Genomic DNA, 20,825 nt, shown 5'->3' on the forward strand with positions numbered 1-20,825 from the left:
AAATTTGTTTAAGTCAATGTAGTTTCAGAGATATGTTGTCCTAATTAGTACGAGCAAATACAACGCGTCACTCTGCTGATGGGGACAATTAATGGGGGGGGGGGGTGAGGGAGGGAGAGAGGATGAAGAAGGGGAGAGCGAGAAGGTGGGGAGGTGGAGAGTGCAACACCTCACCAAACGTTTCTATTCACTGTGGGAGGGAAGAGAGAGAGAGAGAAGAGAGAGAAGAGAGAGAAAGAGAAAGAGAAAGAGAAAGAGAAAGAGAAAGAGAAAGAGAAAGAGAAAGAGAAAGAGAAAGAGAAAGAGAAAAAGAGAAAGAGAAAGAGAAAGAGAAAGAGAAAGAGAAAGAGAAAGAGAAAGAGAAAGAGAAAGAGAAAGAGAAAGAGAAAGAGAAAGAGAAAGAGAAAGAGAAAGAGAAAGAGAAAGAGAAAGAGAAAGAGAAAGAGAAAGAGAAAGAGAAAGAGAAAGAGAAAGAGAAAGAGAAAGAGAAAGAGAAAGAGAAAGAGAGAGAGAGAGAGAGAGAGAGAGAGAGAGAGAGAGAGAGAGAGAGAGAGAGAGAGAGAGAGAGAGAGAGAGAGAGATCCACACACACACAGGGGCAGAGACAGATGTATTGGGAGGAGAGTGCTGCATTTTATTAGGAGGGGGAGGAGCAGGGAGGGGACAGAAAGTGAGAGAAGGGAGGAGGGGTGGGGGAGGAAAAAAAAACAAGCTCAAATGAGCTAAGATCCTCGTCCTCTTAATGATGACATCATAAAAACGAATATGACATCATTGTGATGTATCAGGTTTGCGATAAATTATCCTTGCTAATGCCCGGCTTGATTCCCACAAACAAAATTCAAACAGCTTGCCTAGTTTCGGAGATAATGGTATAGGCGATTTCCATTAGGGACGATATTATGATGTCAACTTTTTTTCTAGGAAGAATTTCCAAAATCGGAGATGGTTACTGTCTGCGCGTGGGCTTTCTGCATATAGATGGCAAGTTTCACGAAGATCCGATGAAAACTCTGGGTTGTGAAACAAAAAATATCAAAAATAGGAATGACGTCATAAAATTGATATGACGTCACAGTGATGTATCATATGTGCAGTAATTCATCTCTGCTAATGCCCTGTTCGATTCCCCCAAAACAGAATTTAAAAAAGCTTGCCTAGTTTCGGAGATAATTTTTTCGGCGATTTCCATTAGCGGAGATATTTTGACGTCATAACTTTTTTTTCTGGGAGAAATTTTCAAAATGGGAGATGGTTACTGTCTGCGCAGGGAATTTTTACATATATACGCCAAGTTTCAGGAAGTTTCGATGAAAACTGTAGGCTGTGAAACAAAAAAGTCCACAAGAAGAAGATGAAGAACAACAACGTGAGTAAGACTTAGAGATCCTCCACGAGAATCTAAAAAGACAGGTGAGGGGTGGAGGTGGGGTTAGCAAAGAGAGTAATATGTGATGCTTAATGACCGAACACGAAAAAAAAAATGTCACAACAGCTGCACACACAACGACACGACAGAGTTTGTAAAGTAATCCACTGGCACATCTGCAAAATCTTTGACATTCCAGTTCCAGAAAATTTGTGGAAAAATGAACCAAAACAATCACTGAAAACATTGAAGTACCGCTCAGGTACAACCTTATGATCCCATCGAGTGTGAACATCGAAAACAAAGCATTGCGACCAGAAATCATACTTAGGTACAAAAAAAAAGACAAGAAGGCGTTGCTTATTGAGTGTGTCAATACCAGTGATTTTGGACTAACAATGCAGAAATCAAGAAAATTATCAAATACCATGACATCAAGCATGAAGTGAAAAGATCCTGGAAGCTGAATGAAGAATGCCAAAGTTGTACCAGTGATGATGAAGAACCTCATGGGAATGATGAAAAAGAACCTCACAGAGATATTAAAAACCATCCCTGGGAATATCACTACAAACGAACTACAGTTGGAAGCTGTCCAGGACTCAGTGACAATCCTGTAGAGAGCCCTCGGCACAAAACCTTGAGAACAGAAAACATCACAACTTGGTCCATGAATCGTGACCCCTTACCGAAAATGAAGGTGGACACTTTGAGCCTGCCCTGGGAGGACTCCATTCCACATTCTGAAACTCACATATATGTAGATCTCAGTTTCACCTCCTGAAACCCACCCACATATGGAAATAGCAGGCAACAACAGCAACTTGCACACACACACAGACACACACACACAGACACACACACACACACACACACACACACACACACACACACACACACACACACACACACACACACACACACACACACACACACACACACACACATAAAATACATAAAAAAACAACAAACACAAATATTTACCAAATCAACTAAACCCAGGTAGCAAGGATTATATAAATAATTGATCCCTCCAACACTCCTCCAGCCGAAGAAGCTACATAAAGCAACACAAGAAAAACTACACAATGTAAGCACTACGCTGTTTTGAACCCTTCCCAGAGTTCCTCAACAACTATAATGACATTCACACATATAGTACCCCACCCGCACCAATTATTTATATAATCCTAGCCACCTCGGTTTAGTTGATTCGGTGTGAGTTGATTAGCTATTCCCTCCATTTACAGGTGAGAGATGTGGGTGGGTCTTTATTATCTTACCAAAACGAAGTTTTTGCAAGATATGTTAGTCAGCTTGTATGTTTTTTTTTGTTTGTTTGTTTGTTTGTCTGTAATCACGAATAAAAAATTCTGCAGAGCACAGTTATCATTGGAAATTTTTGTAACTTCGCATATCAGAGGCCTATAGAGGTCCCTTTCAGTGCACAAAATTTTGAAGGTCAAGGTCAAAGGTCAAGGTCACTGTCGCAAATCAGGGGAGTCGACGAAACACTTATTTTTTGAGTAATTTTGATCGGATCGTCTTCAAACTTCATGGGAATATAGTTCATGGTCTGGCGCTCAGCTGATTAATTTTTGGTGGCGATTGGCCTTGACCTTCATGGTTAGCGCTGATGGTCAAACATATTTGACCCCAAGGTCAAATTTTAAAGTTTTAGGAACCATATCGTGTAGTACCTCAAATTGAACACCTCGATGAGTGCTTTCTAGATATGTCAAGCTTGAGACATTATGACGTCATTTGGTGATGTTATGAGGCAAAAGCATATTTTTCATGGTTACTCTGTAGAACGATTCTCATCGGAATCTCTCGTAGGCAGATATTCCTCAAGAAGTCGCTCCTGGTGGATAGCAGCTCTGTTCACCTCAGTGTGACCTTAAAGAAGTCACACGTGGTCACCTTTTGGCAAGATACGGGTCACCCTGCAGGCGACATTGGTTTATTTATATATTGACTGCTTTTGAGGTTTGCACATGGTACATGCTTGGGAGCCTCATTGGTATGCATTGCTGTCTACGCTATCATTGATGATTCGCCAATAAGTGATGAAACCGGTCTGGTAGCTAAGGGGGTGTGTAGCATTGGGATTCGCATGTGTGCATGATTTGTGAACGTCTTTATTGTTGTTGAGGAACTCTCGGATGGGTTCGAAATAGCATAGCACTTACCTTGTGTAGGTCTTCTTGGGTTGCTTTACACAGCTTCTTTGGCTGGAGGAGTGGAGGAGGGGTCAGATATACATATACAGTACACACATATATACTGAAACGCAAAAGAAACTTACCACCTTTTAAGACTTCAAATATCAACAACAACACTGCGTGTAGTAAATGTGTGAACTTATTTGTGGACAATAGTGTCCTCACTGTCAGACAAAACGGTCACGGATGGTCACTTGAACCTTCAATGGTCACTTCATAGCACAGCTGTTGAACAGCCGTTTTTACTGTCAGTGATTAGCTAAGTGGTACGGGATGATTTTAATGAGCTGCACGTGATGTCTTGATATTGGCTTTAAAAAGGCCAGTGCAAAATGGGCATTTCAATCAACATGCCACGATTGTCAAGGGATCAACGACAGTGTGCCTTGGGCATACTGCAAGGCGGATTGAGCTACCGTGAGGTGGCACGTCGCCTTGGCTGTTCACACCAGACGATATCGGCGCTGGTGGGCAGAGACACCCTCCACAACTCTGCAGATGACAGACCTTGATCAGGGAGGCCAAGAGTCACCACTGCAAGGCAGGACAGGCAGATGGTCCTAAGTCAGATGGCTTCAGACATTGAGGACTGAGTGGGACAGAATCCAGCAGCAATCCATCCAAAGACTGGTAGGCAGTATGCGCCGACGATGCACAGCCTGTATCCAAAACAATGGTGGCCACACACGCTATTGAAAGAGGACTGACATTGCACCCCGTGCTGTTCTGTACTGAAGAACAAACTTATGAGATGGTGTATCTTGGTCAAAAACTTGACATATCATCACTAAAATGCCAATGTTTCAATTAGCAATTGTTGGTTTGTTTTATTTTGAACTGTTGCAATTTGATTACATTTCAAGCAAGTGGTAAGTTTCTTTTGCGTTTCAGAATATATATATATATATATATATATATATATATATATATATATATATATATATATATATATATATATATATATTTTGTTGCGGATCCGGGGTGGTAGGATTCTCACCAGATCTTTGGCGCCACCATCACCACCACCGTTTCCGGGGTTTATAACACCGGCTAGCTCAGCACAGGCCTCGGGTCACGTGTCTTCAATCGCGATACCAACGTAATCCTGAACCTTACCAGTTGGGGAAATAGACCCCGGTTACAGGCTGATTTTGTCAGATGCCGAGCATTTTCTGCCAGTCTGAAACCATTTTGGTTTTATATACCAATCGAACAGATCGTTCCTCGACGCGACACAAATTAATCCATAGCGGCAACTTAATACGAACCAACCAGATTTATTGGGGAACATCGGGGAACACGACACAAGCAAAACATTGACGACAATGCTTTTATTAATAATCTTTAACCCGTTCTTAACTAGGGAACCATGGACTACAGGTTTTGAGGGGGTCACTCCCGAGATATGCCTTATACAACGTGCAGACAAGACAGACAGACAGCATGCATGCAGACAAGACAGAGTACTTGGTGATGTTTCATGGATGAGAGGAAAGTGTCAAAAAGCACGAATGTCGCTCGCAACAAACGGATGTCCACGAATTCAAGCCCCCAGTTCGAACGCGCCGCGTGGCAAGATGGCGGTGCCGTACTCTTCCTTTTCTGCACCGCATGCGGTCTCCGCGCGCTCCGACCCTGCACAAGGCCGATGGCACAAGACCGCCAGATCAACGATGGGCCTCAGATGATCTCTCCCAAGGTCCAGCACACAAATCCAGGCCTGGCCTGTTCACCAGACAAGGCCCAAATCGAGGTGCTGGGCTCCGGCAAGCGGATCGGCAAACGTGTCGAGCCGTGAGGTGAGCAAGGACCATCAGAGGCTCCATTGTTTCCCCTCTTGCCTTCCCGCCTCGAAGCCCGACTTCGCAACTCCGTCCTCTTGGGTTCTTTCTCCGCAGAATCACCTTTTCTTTCCTTTTCCATGCTCGCCTCTCAAAGCCGGCTGCCGTTTTTCTCACTGCAGAATCACCTCCTCATAAGAGTCGATCGCCGACTCGACGTACAGGCCACCTCTCCCACTGCCCCAAAAGGCAGACTCAGCGCGCTCAGGCTCAGCGTCTCTCCCGGAAGATTCCACACTGTCCCCCCTTCGTTCGCTTGCCTCGAACCACGAGCACGCCTCGAGAGCAACTGTTTCCACACACTCAACCCTTTCTCTCTCCAGTGAGGTCTTTGTTCGCTTGCTTCGAAAACACCAGCACACCTCGAGAGCGACTGTTTCCCCCAAAACGGAACTTTTTCACCACAGTTTCTCTTTCGTTCACTCGCTTCGACCCTGAGCACGCCTCTCTCAGCGAAGCTGACAAACTCCTCCCCTTAGTTTCACTTCCTCTTTTTGGCCACACCCTCTCAGCCGACTGGACGGGGCCTATCGTCCGGAGAGGGGAGGAAGAAGAGGGAGCCCTTGGCACACCACCACTGTACGAACAATAAACATGCATCCTACACCTCCCGGCACACATGTAACGTCCATTTTACCAAACAACCTAGCTAAACATGCATTTAATGGGGGATCTGAGCTAATCCTATATTTAGTAGCCCAATAAGGGCCATTTCCATAACAATATATATATATATATATATATATATATATATATATATATATATATATATATATATATATATATATATATATATATATACATATATATTTTATATTATTACAGATTTCAGAATCCGGTCTGATGAATGCATCCACACATCCAGGTCCTCTGACAGTTATTTCCTTAAATGCGTGTTCAGATTAGCCCCATCCCCATGTCTCATGGGATCTTAAATGTGATGCATTGAGAAGGGTAAAGGATAGATCACCTCTCTTATGGGAAGCTTTTTAGTACTGCAACAGAGCAAACCAATTGTTCAAATTTGCATAAAAGCACCAAAATTTGTACACGTGTAGAATAATGTATTCCGAACAATTCTAGATATGGAGCCACCCGAGATTTTGCTTTGGTCAGCTTTGGCTGACCAGAGAGTTAAGACTCACCAACAAATGATGAAACCGGTCTGGTGGCTGAGTGAAGCGTGTAGCATTGGAAATCTCATGCACGTGCTACTTGCGAATGTCTGCAGCTGTAGAAGAACACAGGTTCTGAAGTAACGGGCCACCGGCTGATAACATTTATCTCATTCTCGCACCAAAACTTCTGCATCAAGTTCTATGTGATGCTTAAAAGACATAAATATATATTTATTTATTTTTGTTGAAATTTGCCCAAATCAAGGCTGAGAGTCACTAAATGTGAAGGGCTACTGAGAAAAATAAGAGGAAAAACTGACAAAAACTTCACCTAGTCTTGAAACAAGGAAATCTCTTCACAAGACCACAACAGTACAGGAGAGGTTATCTACATGGTGTTTCAAAAAGATTGATACAACTTTGACTTCCTGCCATTTCTTTGTTTTTTGACCTACACCGTTTTTCTTTTCAGGGTTTTCTGGTATTATCATGGTATTTCTTCACTGTGATTTCCAGCTCCATAGCTTAACTATGGCATTGACAGTGAAGCAGAAGACAAAAGTGGTGGCTGTGTGGGTGGTATGAGACTAAATCATATGTAGACACCCACCAGAGGTTTTGCCGGGAAAATGACCTCAGAACACGTGATGGACCAACAAATTGTGCCAATCAACATATTGTGAAACATTTTGAGCACAAGGGTACAGTGCACAACCAGAGCGAGGGAAATAGTGGCATCAGAAACCAAGAGCCAAGCCAACATCAATGCCGTGCTAGATTCTGAAGTGGACAGTCTCAAGAAGTCCCACTGCCGGTGCTCCTGGGAGCTAGGCATCAAACCAACATCAGTCTGGCATATCCTCACTCAGGAACTGATGCTTTCCCATACATCATCTCGATTAGGCATAAACTGAGTCAAGATGACATGAGAAGGAGACTTGATATGTGCAATTGGCTCAGTGACAGGATGGAGCAGTACCCAAACTGGATCAACCTGATCTGGTTCAGTGAGGAAGCCCATTTCCACTTGAAATGGGCTTCATCACTGAACCACAACAACAAAGAAAATGTTGTTGCAGTTGCCACAACAACATTTTCTGGGGAGCAACACCACCTGAGGAGATCACTGAGATGTACGTGAAAGGGCCGAAGGTCAAATGCTTCTGTGTCTTCAATGCCAGATGGGGAATGCTAGTGCCTAACTGGTTTGAAAATTACAACAGCAGGACGGTGATGATCAATGGTAAGTGCTACCAGACCATGTCCAGAAGTTCCATAATGATCTAGCCCAAAAGGTCACCTCAAACCAAAACCATCTCAACATGACCTGGTTTATGCAGGATGGTGCATCCCCACATACAGTTGGTGATACCATCACTTTCCGGTGGCAGCTCTTCAGAAACCGTGTTGTTACTCTGGGTTCCGCTCATGACTGGGTAGCCCATAGCCCAGACTTGAACCGTCTGGACTACTGGTTCTGGGGTGCTGCCAAGGACTCTGTCTATGCCAGACGCCCTGCTCACTAGATGATCTGAAGCAGGAGGTGTCAGACTACCTCCAAGCAGTGCCATATCAGACCTACAGGAACGTTGTACAGAACTTTAGAGTCAGGATCAATGCCTCTCTGAACTGCAGAGGGGGCACACATCGAGAAGGTCAATTACAAGGATTTTGCGTAAATGCCAATTTCAGACCTTGAACTTTCACTAACTCTCGCAGTGACTTCCTGCAATGGCAATCAGTGACAGAAAATACCATGTCATAAGCTTTCAATAAATTTGGTTCACATTCCTGAGGTTTCTGTTTCTTTGTAAATAAACATTTAAAGTTGCATCACTCTTTTTGAAACACCCTGCATATGCAAGGCGAAAAAAATGTAATTTTCCTTTCCCCATGAGGTGTTTTTTAGGAGACACCATCTCCGTACTGGATGGCTATTAGTTCCCGAAGGGAGCTCATCTGTCCTTTGTCAGATAACAGAAGGTAACACATTTAAAAAAGAAAAGAGTTGGACAGATTGGGAGTCAACAAAGAAGTTTCCTTGGAATGGATAAGAAGAGGTCTGCTCAACTGGGATGGAGAACGAATCATTATAAATACCCAAGACCAAGGACACTACACAATTAAGAAAATGGATGTCAGGATTGAGTCAATTGAACAAGTGAAGGTTCTACAAGGTAGAAACAGAAAGTATGAGCCACCTCCGATGAGGATGTAAAAAACACTCGTGTCAGAGTAGCTGTACACCCAAAGGGACAACAACGTATGTAGAGTAATCCACTGGCACATCTGCAAAAGTCTCAACATCCCAGTTCCACAAAACTCATGGAAACATGAACCAAAAGCAATCGCTGAAAACAAGGAAGTAATACTCACGGAAGGAAGCTGTCGGGGGGCACAGTGGGTCCATGAAAAGAGTCCTCAGAACAAAACTTTGGGAGCAGGAAAACTTCACAGCTTGGTCCATAAATCGTGACATCCCCTTACTGAAACGGAGGTGGATACTTTGAGACCTGGAAGGACTCCGTTCCACATTCTGAAACCTGCATATGGAGATAACAAGCAATAACACACACACACAAACACACACACACACACACCACCTAGTAGGTAGAGGTCAATGTCCCTGAAAGGCAGAGACTCTGTCATTAAAAGTTGTTTTTACACAATGTACCAAGAATAGCACTAACTTATTGTTTCTCAAGGTTTTAAAATGCACGAAACAAAGGGCAGGTTCAGGCCACAATATTGAACTTTCATAATACCTTTTTGGTCTTCAAAGTACACATAACAAAAGCTACAATTATATTTTTTAATGCTGCAGATGATATGACGTTATGGCCAGAAGATACTGAATACTGAAAAAAAGACACTGAACAAGGTTTTTTTTATCATTGCAGTGGACTGTGGGGGGTGGGGGGAAACAAATTTTCTATGTAAATGTGTATCATGTAGTACCACCTCCTCCAGGTGGGGGAAGGTATTACAAGTCCCATCATTTACAGTACAGTCCAGTGCAGCATTCCTGACCCCACGTTTTCCAGTGGAGTGAGGCGTTTGGAATTATAAGCAGTCGGTATGTTTTAGTTCCTGTACGTAATCCAGGTTGTTTTGCTTTCGCCTGTATAGCGCTGTCAGTTGCCTATACACCGCCCAAATAAAGGTATGCGTTAGAAGAACTTTTTACATGCTTGGAACAAGATCGCCCGTAGGGCGGGTATTCTGCTCATCAATATAATAAAACTGAAAAAACACGGTCAGTGTTTGTCATCAACCGTAATGTGTGGTGCCACCTGATGGTAGTGGTGGAAGAGGGTATTACAAGTCTGCTGTGAAGATGACTTGCAATTTTGCACTGCACATGCGGCATTCGTGAGTGGCATAGTTTAACCAGACTCAATGTGTGGGGAATGGTTAGTGTGTCGGCTCTGAATCTAGACTCTAGGAGGTCGCCAGTTGGAATCCTGGCAAAGTCATAGCAAAGACTTAAACAATGGTACATGCTACTTCCTTGATTGACACTCAGTATTTAAAAAGGATAGAGCATGGACAAACATATGTTGGCAACAATAGCACAGGCATAAATTTACGCAATGGCCAAGCTCCTCCTGCGTTGAAGTTCCTTGGAAGGGAACTCATTTTATTATTGTTATTATAGTGCAAGTGCTTTACTGACCCCCACCAGAGGAAGGGGGTATTACACTCCCATGAGGAGTGTGTGTTTCATTAGAGCACCACCCTGAAATTCCCTGCCTCATTCTTTTCCTGGGATTCATGCACATTAATGCTTTGAATCATTCAAAAAAAGGTTTGTCATTTTCATGGCATATAATGCCAAAGAGTACAACAAACAAACATCCATCACGTTTTATTTACAGCCTACATACTTTATTCAGCAAATAACACCTATCCGTCAACTGGAAGGGCAGGTAAGCTGCGAGTACAATTATACATGATATATAGCAGTGGGACATGCTTGCAGACTGCAAGCAGAAGCTGGGATGCATGTTTGACGGATTTCGTTTGACATATCTATAATGGTTACATCCTTGTCGATTTGAAATTATTTACATTATGTCACAACCATGCATGCTGATGTAAATTCATAACCATTAAGAACCTCATACTGTATTTGTAGTGTTCACATTACTGTGATGTACTGCACATCTGAATCTGGGCTCGCTCATCGCTCTGAGTAAAAATGAAACACCACAGGCCAGCAGCTCAAAAACCACAGAATTTGGGGAATAAGGTTTTGCTTTTCGAAATGAAACACAAAATCAAAACAGAGAGTTCATAAATCAACTTATTTCACGCAGTATTGAGAAAAATGACAATGGGAAGGGTCTTTTAAATTCTTGCATTGCATTTTCCAGCATGATCTATATTTCCTATGAGCTTTGATTTTGTCTAAATCTCGATATTCCCCCCAACACTGAGAACGCCGGTGGAAAATTTGATTGGTCGAGATGGCATAAAATGGTCTAATGTTTTGTGCAAGTACAGCTAAACTGGAATGTTTTGAAAGCGCCAATAAGCCGATTTGTGCTCTACAGTGTTCAAATACTGCATATAATTCAATTAAAATAAAATTAAACTTTTAAAGGTTGCAGAAAAAAGAAAAACTTTTCCCAGAAAGTTTACCGCCATTGGTGCAGCATCTTTTACACCACCTTATTTAACATAAGAATAACATTAGTTATTCATGCCTGTTGTTTGTGAACAGTAATTTTACTTTTTGGAATGATTTTCAATTCTGTTTGACTGTCAGACAGGACGATGGACTAAAACAACTATCTTATTCCTCTGTGCGCATGTGTGCTTGGAAATTTGCCAAATTGAGAACCGAAGTTCTGCGAAACTACAGGTTCATGTTTCGATTTGTGTTCAAAATATAACATTCAATTGAAATTAAGTTGTTCCACAATCATAGACTGACGTCGGTGGACAGACAGACAGACAAAGTGAACAAATTCCTTAACCCCGCTTTTCGCTCCGCACACGGGGTCACGAGAAAGCATCCCAAAATTCAAAGCCCGTCCGTGTCCACTTCATACTCAAACTAAACTTGACAAAAACAACAGCTAAAAAAAATCAGTAAATATGATTAATTAGTGTGTTCCATGTTCTCATAATAAAGGTTTGATAAAAATTTGATGAAAAAAGTCAAAATGGAAAAGAAAATAAGATACAGGGAAATGATGACATAACCTGGCTGTCTTGCCCTGCACAGTGGCAGGTGGGCTAATATGGGCTATTTCTACTCACAGTGACTTTGCCCTTTGACACTTTGACCCAATTATGAATGTATGTTTTCCATATTCTCATAATAAAGGTTTCTTTTTTTTCTATTATTTTTTCTATACACTGTCGAGGCTCATATGAGAGCTAACACACAGAATGTACAACAAGGGGAGCAGGAGACAAGAGGGGTGGGATAGGGAAGGAAAAAAACAGTGGGGAACAGAGACATGAGGAGATCTGTGAAAGAGAGAGGGATGTGGTGAAGTACACAGGGTAAACAAGATAGACACCACAGAGACTTTCAGATCCTTATATGACAGGGACTTTCGGGTCCTTACACAACGGGGACTTTCTGAAAGGAAAGCAAGGAATTTGAAGTAGGTGGGTTTGGGGCAGATTTGCGGGGGTAGAAAAGATCAAGGATTTGGATGGGGGACGATAAGAGGTGGTGGTGAACAGCTGTTTTGAAGACCTGGAGGGAAGAATGGGATTGAAGAGAGTGTGGGAGTTTGTTCCAAAGGCGGAAAAAGAGGAATGAAAGAGTGAAGGTGAGCAGTGATTCTTGATTTTGGTCGTTTTACCAGAAGGAGGTTGCTGGAGGATATTGAGCACCCTGCAGAAATATGAGGGGGGGGCATATCTCAGACAGAGCCGGGGGTGGGAGGTGGATGAGGCCGGAGAGGAGATGGTAGAAGACAGAAAGAACACTGACCTGCCTGTCGTGGGACAATGACAGACCCAAATACTCAGCCTCATCGCAGTAGACAACATTGATCCTAAAATTCTTGAAAATTTGATGACAAAAGCTCAAATGGTAAAGTGTTATGGACTGGCCTGACTGAGAGACAGATACACAGAAGCGAGTGCAAAACCCCGTCACCCGCTGTGCGGCAGACAGACTAAATATTTTTTCAGGCACACCAGTTTGTGAAGAGGAGAAAGGAATGAATATACTGTGCGTGTGTGTGTGTGTGTGTATGTATATATATATGTACCTTTTTTTTGTTAAACCACTGACTGACTGACTGAGTGACTCATTGGATTTGATTTAATCACTTTTATTAATGTTTCGTACCTTCGAGGTGGGATAGAAAGCTGAGATTCTGCATACTACTGCAACTCAAAGCCTATATACCAGGAAAAAATCACAAAACAGTCCGAAATTGTCCATAAACGAAAATATCCGCGAATAAGAGTCGGCCTGTGCAGCCTCTGTCTGCTCACTGCCGGTAGACATGGAGCTGACATTGGAATTGGTTGCTTGGCAACAGTAACAAGTGCCGCTTCTGCCTCTTGTTTTATAACCTTTGCTGTGCTTACTTTAAACATTACTGTAGATGTAAACTTTTAAATAAAGAGCTTATTCTAAACACTGTGTTGATTTACTTGAGATATTTATCTGTTTTCAGAATGGAACCACAACGGACTTTAAAAACAGTCAAAGGAGACCGGACTTTATGCATTAGAAAGGAAACAATAACAAGGGATTCCTTCATCTATGTCTCTGATCGATTATATGCTTTTAAATGTTGATACGTTTTAAATATATAAACTATATATGTATGTATGTATATATATATATATATATATATATATATATATATATATATATATATATATATATAAACACACACACACACACACACACACACACACACACGCATCCTGGAGCCACAGTCTGTCCCCTCCAATCCCAAAGGTTAATTTATGACGTCTGGAGCACAACACAATGATGACGTCATCAGCATGAAGAGTGGAGGTGTGGAAAGTATCAGGACAAACAAAGACAGGAGAATTGAATGTTTTAACAAAATGCAGACAGCAGGTCATTCTGCTGGTGGGGGTCAGGCAGGATGCTGTGATGACTTCAGAATCTGAAAGTGCTTGACCCAGTAAAAGGAGACCCAAGAGGAACAGAAAAATAGATTCACAAGTAAACATTTACCCAACTGATCATATAGGATTCTTATAGGAAAGTGTGTTACTGCAGGACATCCTATAAGACTCATGTAAGATAATATATTCGGAAATCTATGGTAAAAAATAACTATACCGGACGACATCCTATAATGATCGTGTGCAGATTGTGGCTGCTGGTTGCATCATTCTCTGTGGTGAGGCTGTGCCGCTGATGCAGTGCCCCGATTACCACTACACTGGTACTCATTTCGGCAATCTCAGAAGGATGACAGACTGAATCAACCCCACCCGGTGTTAATTCAACAACACAACAGCAGCTCAAACTTAAGACCTGAAGATATTAAAGCAGCCACCTTAACCATGAAGCCAACACCAACCGTTAGGACATCTGATAAGGCTCGTGCAAGATACGATGTATAGAGACAGCTATGGTTAAAAAATAATAATAATCGGACATTCTATAAGACATTGAAAACTATGGGACATCCTAGAAGACACTGAAAACTAAGGACCACCTTGCAAGACATGGAAAACTATGGGACATCCGACACCACATTGAAAACTATGCGACGTACCACAAGACATACAAAACTATATGACATTCCACAAGACATTGAAAACTATGGGACGTACCACAAGACATACAAAACTATATGACATTCCACAAGACATTGAAAACTATGGGACGTACCACAAGACATAGAAAACTATATGACATTCCACAAGACATTGAAAACTATGCGACGTACCACAAGACATAGAAAACTATATGACATTCCACAAGACATAGAAAACTATGGGAGATCCTACAAGACATTGAAAACTATGGGATGTCCTAGAAAATATTGAAAACGATGGGACATCCTGCAAAACATTGAAAACGATGAGACATCCTGCAAAACATTGAAAACGATGAGACATCCTGCAAAACATTGAAAACGATGGGACATCCCGCAAGACATTGAAAACGATGGGACATCCTACAAGACATTCAAAACTATGGGACATCCTGCAAGATATTGAAAATGATGGGACATCCTACAAGACATTCAAAACTATGGGACATCCTACAACACATTGAAAACTATGGGACATCCTGCAAGATATTGAAAATGATGAGGCATCGTGCCAAACATTGGAAACTATGTGACACCCTGCAAGACTCAAAACTATGGCATCTCCTACAACACATTTAAAACTATGGAACATCATACAACACATTGAAAACTATGGGACATCCTACAACACATTGAAAACTATGGGACATCCTGCAAGATATTGAAAATGATGAGGCATCGTGCCAAACATTGGAAACTATGTGACACCCTGCAAGACTCAAAACTATGGCATCTCCTACAACACATTTAAAACTATGGAACATCATGCAACACATTGAAAACTATGGGGCACAATGCAAAACATTGAAAACGATGGGACATCCCACAATACATTGAAAACGATGGGACATCCTACAACACAATGAAACCTATGGGACGTACCACAAGACATAGAAAACTATGGGACATTCCACAAGACATTGAAAACTATGGGACATCCTGCAAGATATTGAAAATGATGAGACATCCTGCAAAGCATTGGAAACTATGTGACACCCTGCAACACTGAAAACTATGGGACATCTTACACCACATTGAAAACTATGGGACGTCCTACAACACATTGAAAACTATGGGACATCGTACACCACATTGAAAACTATGGGACATCCGACAACACATTGAAAACTATGGGACATCCTACAACACATTGAAAACTATGGGACATCCTACAACACATTGAAAACTATGGGACATCCTTCAACACATTGAAAACTATGGGACGTACCACAAGACATTGAAAACTATGGGACATCCTGCAAGATATTAAAAATGATGAGACATCCTGCAATGCATTGGAAACTATGTGACACCCTGCAAGACTGAAAACTATGGGACATCCTACAACACATTGAAAACTATGGGACATCCTTCAACACATTGAAAACTATGGGACGTACCACAAGACATTGAAAACTATGGGACATCCTGCAAGATATTAAAAATGATGAGACATCCTGCAATGCATTGGAAACTATGTGACACCCTGCAAGACTGAAAACTATGGGACGTCCTACAACAGATTGAAAACTATGGGACATCCTACAACACATAAAATTATGGGACATCCTACAACTCATTGAAAACTATGGGACATCCGACAACACATTTAAAAGTATGGGACATCCTACAAGACATTGAAAACTATGGGACATCCGACAACACATTTAAAAGTATGGGACATCCCACAAGACATTGAAAACGATGGGACATCCTACAAGACATTCAAAACTATGGGACATCTTACAAGACATTGGAAGCTATCGGACATCCTACAAGACATTGGAAACTATGGGATATCCGACAAAACATTGAAAACTGTGTGATGTCCTTCAAGACATTGGAAACTATGGAAGATCCTGGAAGATATTGAAAACTATGGGACGTCCTACAAGACCTTGGAAACGATGAAACATCCTGCAAAACATTGAAAACCATGGCACATCCCACAAGACAATAAAAACTATGGGACATCCTACAACACATAAAACTATGGGACATCCTACAACTCATTGAAAACCATGGGACATCCTACAACACATTGAAAACTATGGAACGTACCACAAGACATAGAAAACTATGTGACATTCCACATGACATTGAAAACTATGGGAGATCCGACAAGACATTGAAAACTATGGAATGTCCTACAAGATATTGAAAACGATGAGACATCCTGCAAAACATTGAAAACGATGGGACATCCGACAAGACATTGAAAATCAGGGGACATCCTACAAGACATTGAAAACTGTGTGATGTCCTTCAAGACATTGGAAACTATGGAAGATCCTGCAAGATATTGAAAACTATAGGACGTCCTACAAGACCTTGAAAATGATGAGACATCCTGCAAAACATTGAAAACGATGGCACATCCCACAAGACATTGAAAACTATGGGACATCCTGCAAGACTGAAAATAATGGGACATCCTTCAAGACATTGAAAACTATGGGACATCCGACAACACATTTAAAAGTATGGGACATCCTACAAGACATTGAAAACTATGGGACATCTGACAACACATTTAAAAGTATGGGACATCCCACAAGACATTGAAAACGATGGGACATCCTACAAGACATTCAAAACTATGGGACACCTTACAAGACATTGGAAACTATGGGACATCCTACAAGACATTGGAAACTATGGGATATCCGACAAAACATTGAAAACTGTGTGATGTCCTTCAAGACATTGGAAACTATGGAAGATCCTGGAAGATATTGAAAACTATGGGACGTCCTACAAGACCTTGGAAACGATGAAACATCCTGCAAAACATTGAAAACCATGGCACATCCCACAAGACAATAAAAACTATGGGACATCCTACAACACATAAAACTATGGGACATCCTACAACTCATTGAAAACTATGGGACATCCTACAACACATTGAAAACTATGGAACGTACCACAAGACATAGAAAACTATGTGACATTCCACAAGACATTGAAAACTATGGGAGATCCGACAAGACATTGAAAACTATGGAATGTCCTACAAGATATTGAAAACGATGAGACATCCTGCAAAACATTGAAAACGATGGGACATCCGACAAGACATTGAAAATCAGGGGACATCCTACAAGACATTGAAAACTGTGTGATGTCCTTCAAGACATTGGAAACTATGGAAGATCCTGCAAGATATTGAAAACTATAGGACGTCCTACAAGACCTTGAAAATGATGAGACATCCTGCAAAACATTGAAAACGATGGCACATCCCACAAGACATTGAAAACTATGGGACATCCTGCAAGACTGAAAATAATGGGACATCCTATAAGACATTGAAAACTATGGGACATTCGACAACACATTTAAAAGTATGGGACATCCTACAAGACATTGAAAACTATGGGACATCTGACAACACATTTAAAAGTATGGGACATCCCACAAGACATTGAAAACGATGGGACATCCTACAAGACATTCAAAACTATGGGAAACCTTACAAGACATTGGAAACTATGGGACATCCTACAAGACATTGGAAACTATGGGATATCCGACAAAACATTGAAAACTGTGTGATGTCCTTCAAGACATTGGAAACTATGGAAGATCCTGGAAGATATTGAAAACTATGGGACGTCCTACAAGACCTTGGAAACGATGAAACATCCTGCAAAACATTGAAAACCATGGCACATCCCACAAGACAATAAAAACTATGGGACATCCTACAACACATAAAACTATGGGACATCCTACAACTCATTGAAAACTATGGGACATCCTACAACACATTGAAAACTATGGAACGTACCACAAGACATAGAAAACTATGTGACATTCCACAAGACATTGAAAACTATGGGAGATCCGACAAGACATTGAAAACTATGGAATGTCCTACAAGATATTGAAAACGATGAGACATCCTGCAAAACATTGAAAACGATGGGACATCCGACAAGACATTGAAAATCAGGGGACATCCTACAAGACATTGAAAACTGTGTGATGTCCTTCAAGACATTGGAAACTATGGAAGATCCTGCAAGATATTGAAAACTATAGGACGTCCTACAAGACCTTGAAAATGATGAGACATCCTGCAAAACATTGAAAACGATGGCACATCCCACAAGACATTGAAAACTATGGGACATCCTGCAAGACTGAAAATAATGGGACATCCTATAAGACATTGAAAACTATGGGACATTCGACAACACATTTAAAAGTATGGGACATCCTACAAGACATTGAAAACTATGGGACATCTGACAACACATTTAAAAGTATGGGACATCCCACAAGACATTGAAAACGATGGGACATCCTACAAGACATTCAAAACTATGGGACACCTTACAAGACATTGGAAACTATGGGACATCCTACAAGACATTGGAAACTATGGGATATCCGACAAAACATTGAAAACTGTGTGATGTCCTTCAAGACATTGGAAACTATGGAAGATCCTGGAAGATATTGAAAACTATGGGACGTCCTACAAGACCTTGGAAACGATGAAACATCCTGCAAAACATTGAAAACCATGGCACATCCCACAAGACAATAAAAACTATGGGACATCCTACAACACATAAAACTATGGGACATCCTACAACTCATTGAAAACTATGGGACATCCTACAACACATTGAAAACTATGGAACGTACCACAAGACATAGAAAACTATGTGACATTCCACAAGACATTGAAAACTATGGGAGATCCGACAAGACATTGAAAACTATGGAATGTCCTACAAGATATTGAAAACGATGAGACATCCTGCAAAACATTGAAAACGATGGGACATCCGACAAGACATTGAAAATCAGGGGACATCCTACAAGACATTGAAAACTGTGTGATGTCCTTCAAGACATTGGAAACTATGGAAGATCCTGCAACATATTGAAAACTATAGGACGTCCTACAAGACCTTGAAAATGATGAGACATCCTGCAAAACATTGAAAACGATGGCACATCCCACAAGACATTGAAAACTATGGGACATCCTGCAAGACTGAAAATAATGGGACATCCTTCAAGACATTGAAAACTATGGGACATCCGACAACACATTTAAAAGTATGGGACATCCTACAAGACATTGAAAACTATGGGACATCCGACAACACATTTAAAAGTATGGGACATCCCACAAGACATTGAAAACGATGGGACATCCTACAAGACATTCAAAACTATGGGACATCTTACAAGACATTGGAAATTATGGGATATCCGACAAAACATTGAAAACTGTGTGATGTCCTTCAAGACATTGGAAACTATGGAAGATCCTGGAAGATATTGAAAACTATGGGACGTCCTACAAGACCTTGGAAACGATGAGACATCCTGCAAAACATTGAAAACCATGGCACATCCCACAAGACAATAAAAACTATGGGACATCCGACAAGACATTGTTAACTATGGGACATCTTGCAAGACATTGAAAATATGGACATCCTATAAGACATTGAAAACAATGGCACATCCCACAAGACAATAAAAACTGTGGGACATCCGACAAGACATTGAAAACTATGAGACATCTTTCAAGACATTGAAAATATGGGACATCCTATAAGACATTGAAAACTATGGGACATCTTACAAGACATTGAAAATATGGGACATCCTACAAGACATTGGAAACTATGGGACATCTTACAAGACATTGAAAACTACTGGACATCCTACAACACATTGACAACTACTGGACATCCTACAACACATTGAAAACTATAGGACATCTTTTTTGAGTCCTTGAGATTCCTATTTGCCATACTTGTGCCGTGTTCCCGAAGCTGCTGAAGCAGCTTCTTAACCCCAGTCATTCCGGGCGATTTGCCATCCCTCTCCCGCAAGTGGAGTTAAGGCAGGAATTTGAATAATTTCTTGAGCGTGCCGGAGATAGCTTACCGACTTCACAAAGGGCATTGTGGGATCTTTAACGTCCACAAACAAATTCCGGCAGACGGGACAGCCAGCTTAAGGCCCATACGAAGGTCGCCACACCCATTGCCGAACCACCCTGCGTGTGAAACACCGGGATGGCGATTCATAAGACTTTGCTGTCCCATTGCTATCGGACCTTGTGGTACGAGGGAAGTGTTTGCAGTTTGTGTGGTTTTGAGTGATCACAGAGACAACAGCTGCGTTCACCACAACCGCAGGGTCACGTGATCACACCACCCGGATCCCCTTTTTTATACGTCTCCACGGTTCGCACCAAAAATCCAGGGTGTTTGTTGTTCGTTGCCGCCTCACGGCGTCGTTCACGCGTCGGGGTCTCGGGGACAACTTCGATAAAACGTGACGACGTCATGACGTCATACGTCGCGTGAACTCCTTTAATATTGTTGGAGATTTAAAACTCCACCACGTCGTCCGGCTTTTAAATTCGACCAATAGTCATTGCAGTCACCACTGAGCTCACCACCAAACAACAAACTGCGACGAAGTGCAGAGACAGACAGACAGACAGACAG

At 41.6% G+C, this 20,825-nt stretch overlaps 1 protein-coding gene across 1 annotated transcript in view; it reads right to left on the minus strand.

Moving 5' to 3' along the window:
* Positions 1 to 20,662, minus strand: part of LOC147025349 (uncharacterized) — a 25,471-nt gene extending 4,809 nt beyond the window's left edge. The window contains 2 exon segments of the mRNA XM_085887075.1: positions 7,914 to 8,131; positions 20,550 to 20,662. Coding sequence (XP_085743201.1) covers positions 7,914 to 8,131; positions 20,550 to 20,662 — 331 coding nt within the window.
* Positions 20,663 to 20,825: the final 163 nt, after the last annotated feature.

The sequence above is a fragment of the Eptatretus burgeri genome, chromosome 6 (genome assembly GCF_056783735.1).
Source record: "Eptatretus burgeri isolate ZD-2024b chromosome 6, Ebu_testis_v1, whole genome shotgun sequence".
Classification (NCBI taxonomy): Eukaryota; Metazoa; Chordata; class Myxini; order Myxiniformes; family Myxinidae; genus Eptatretus; species Eptatretus burgeri.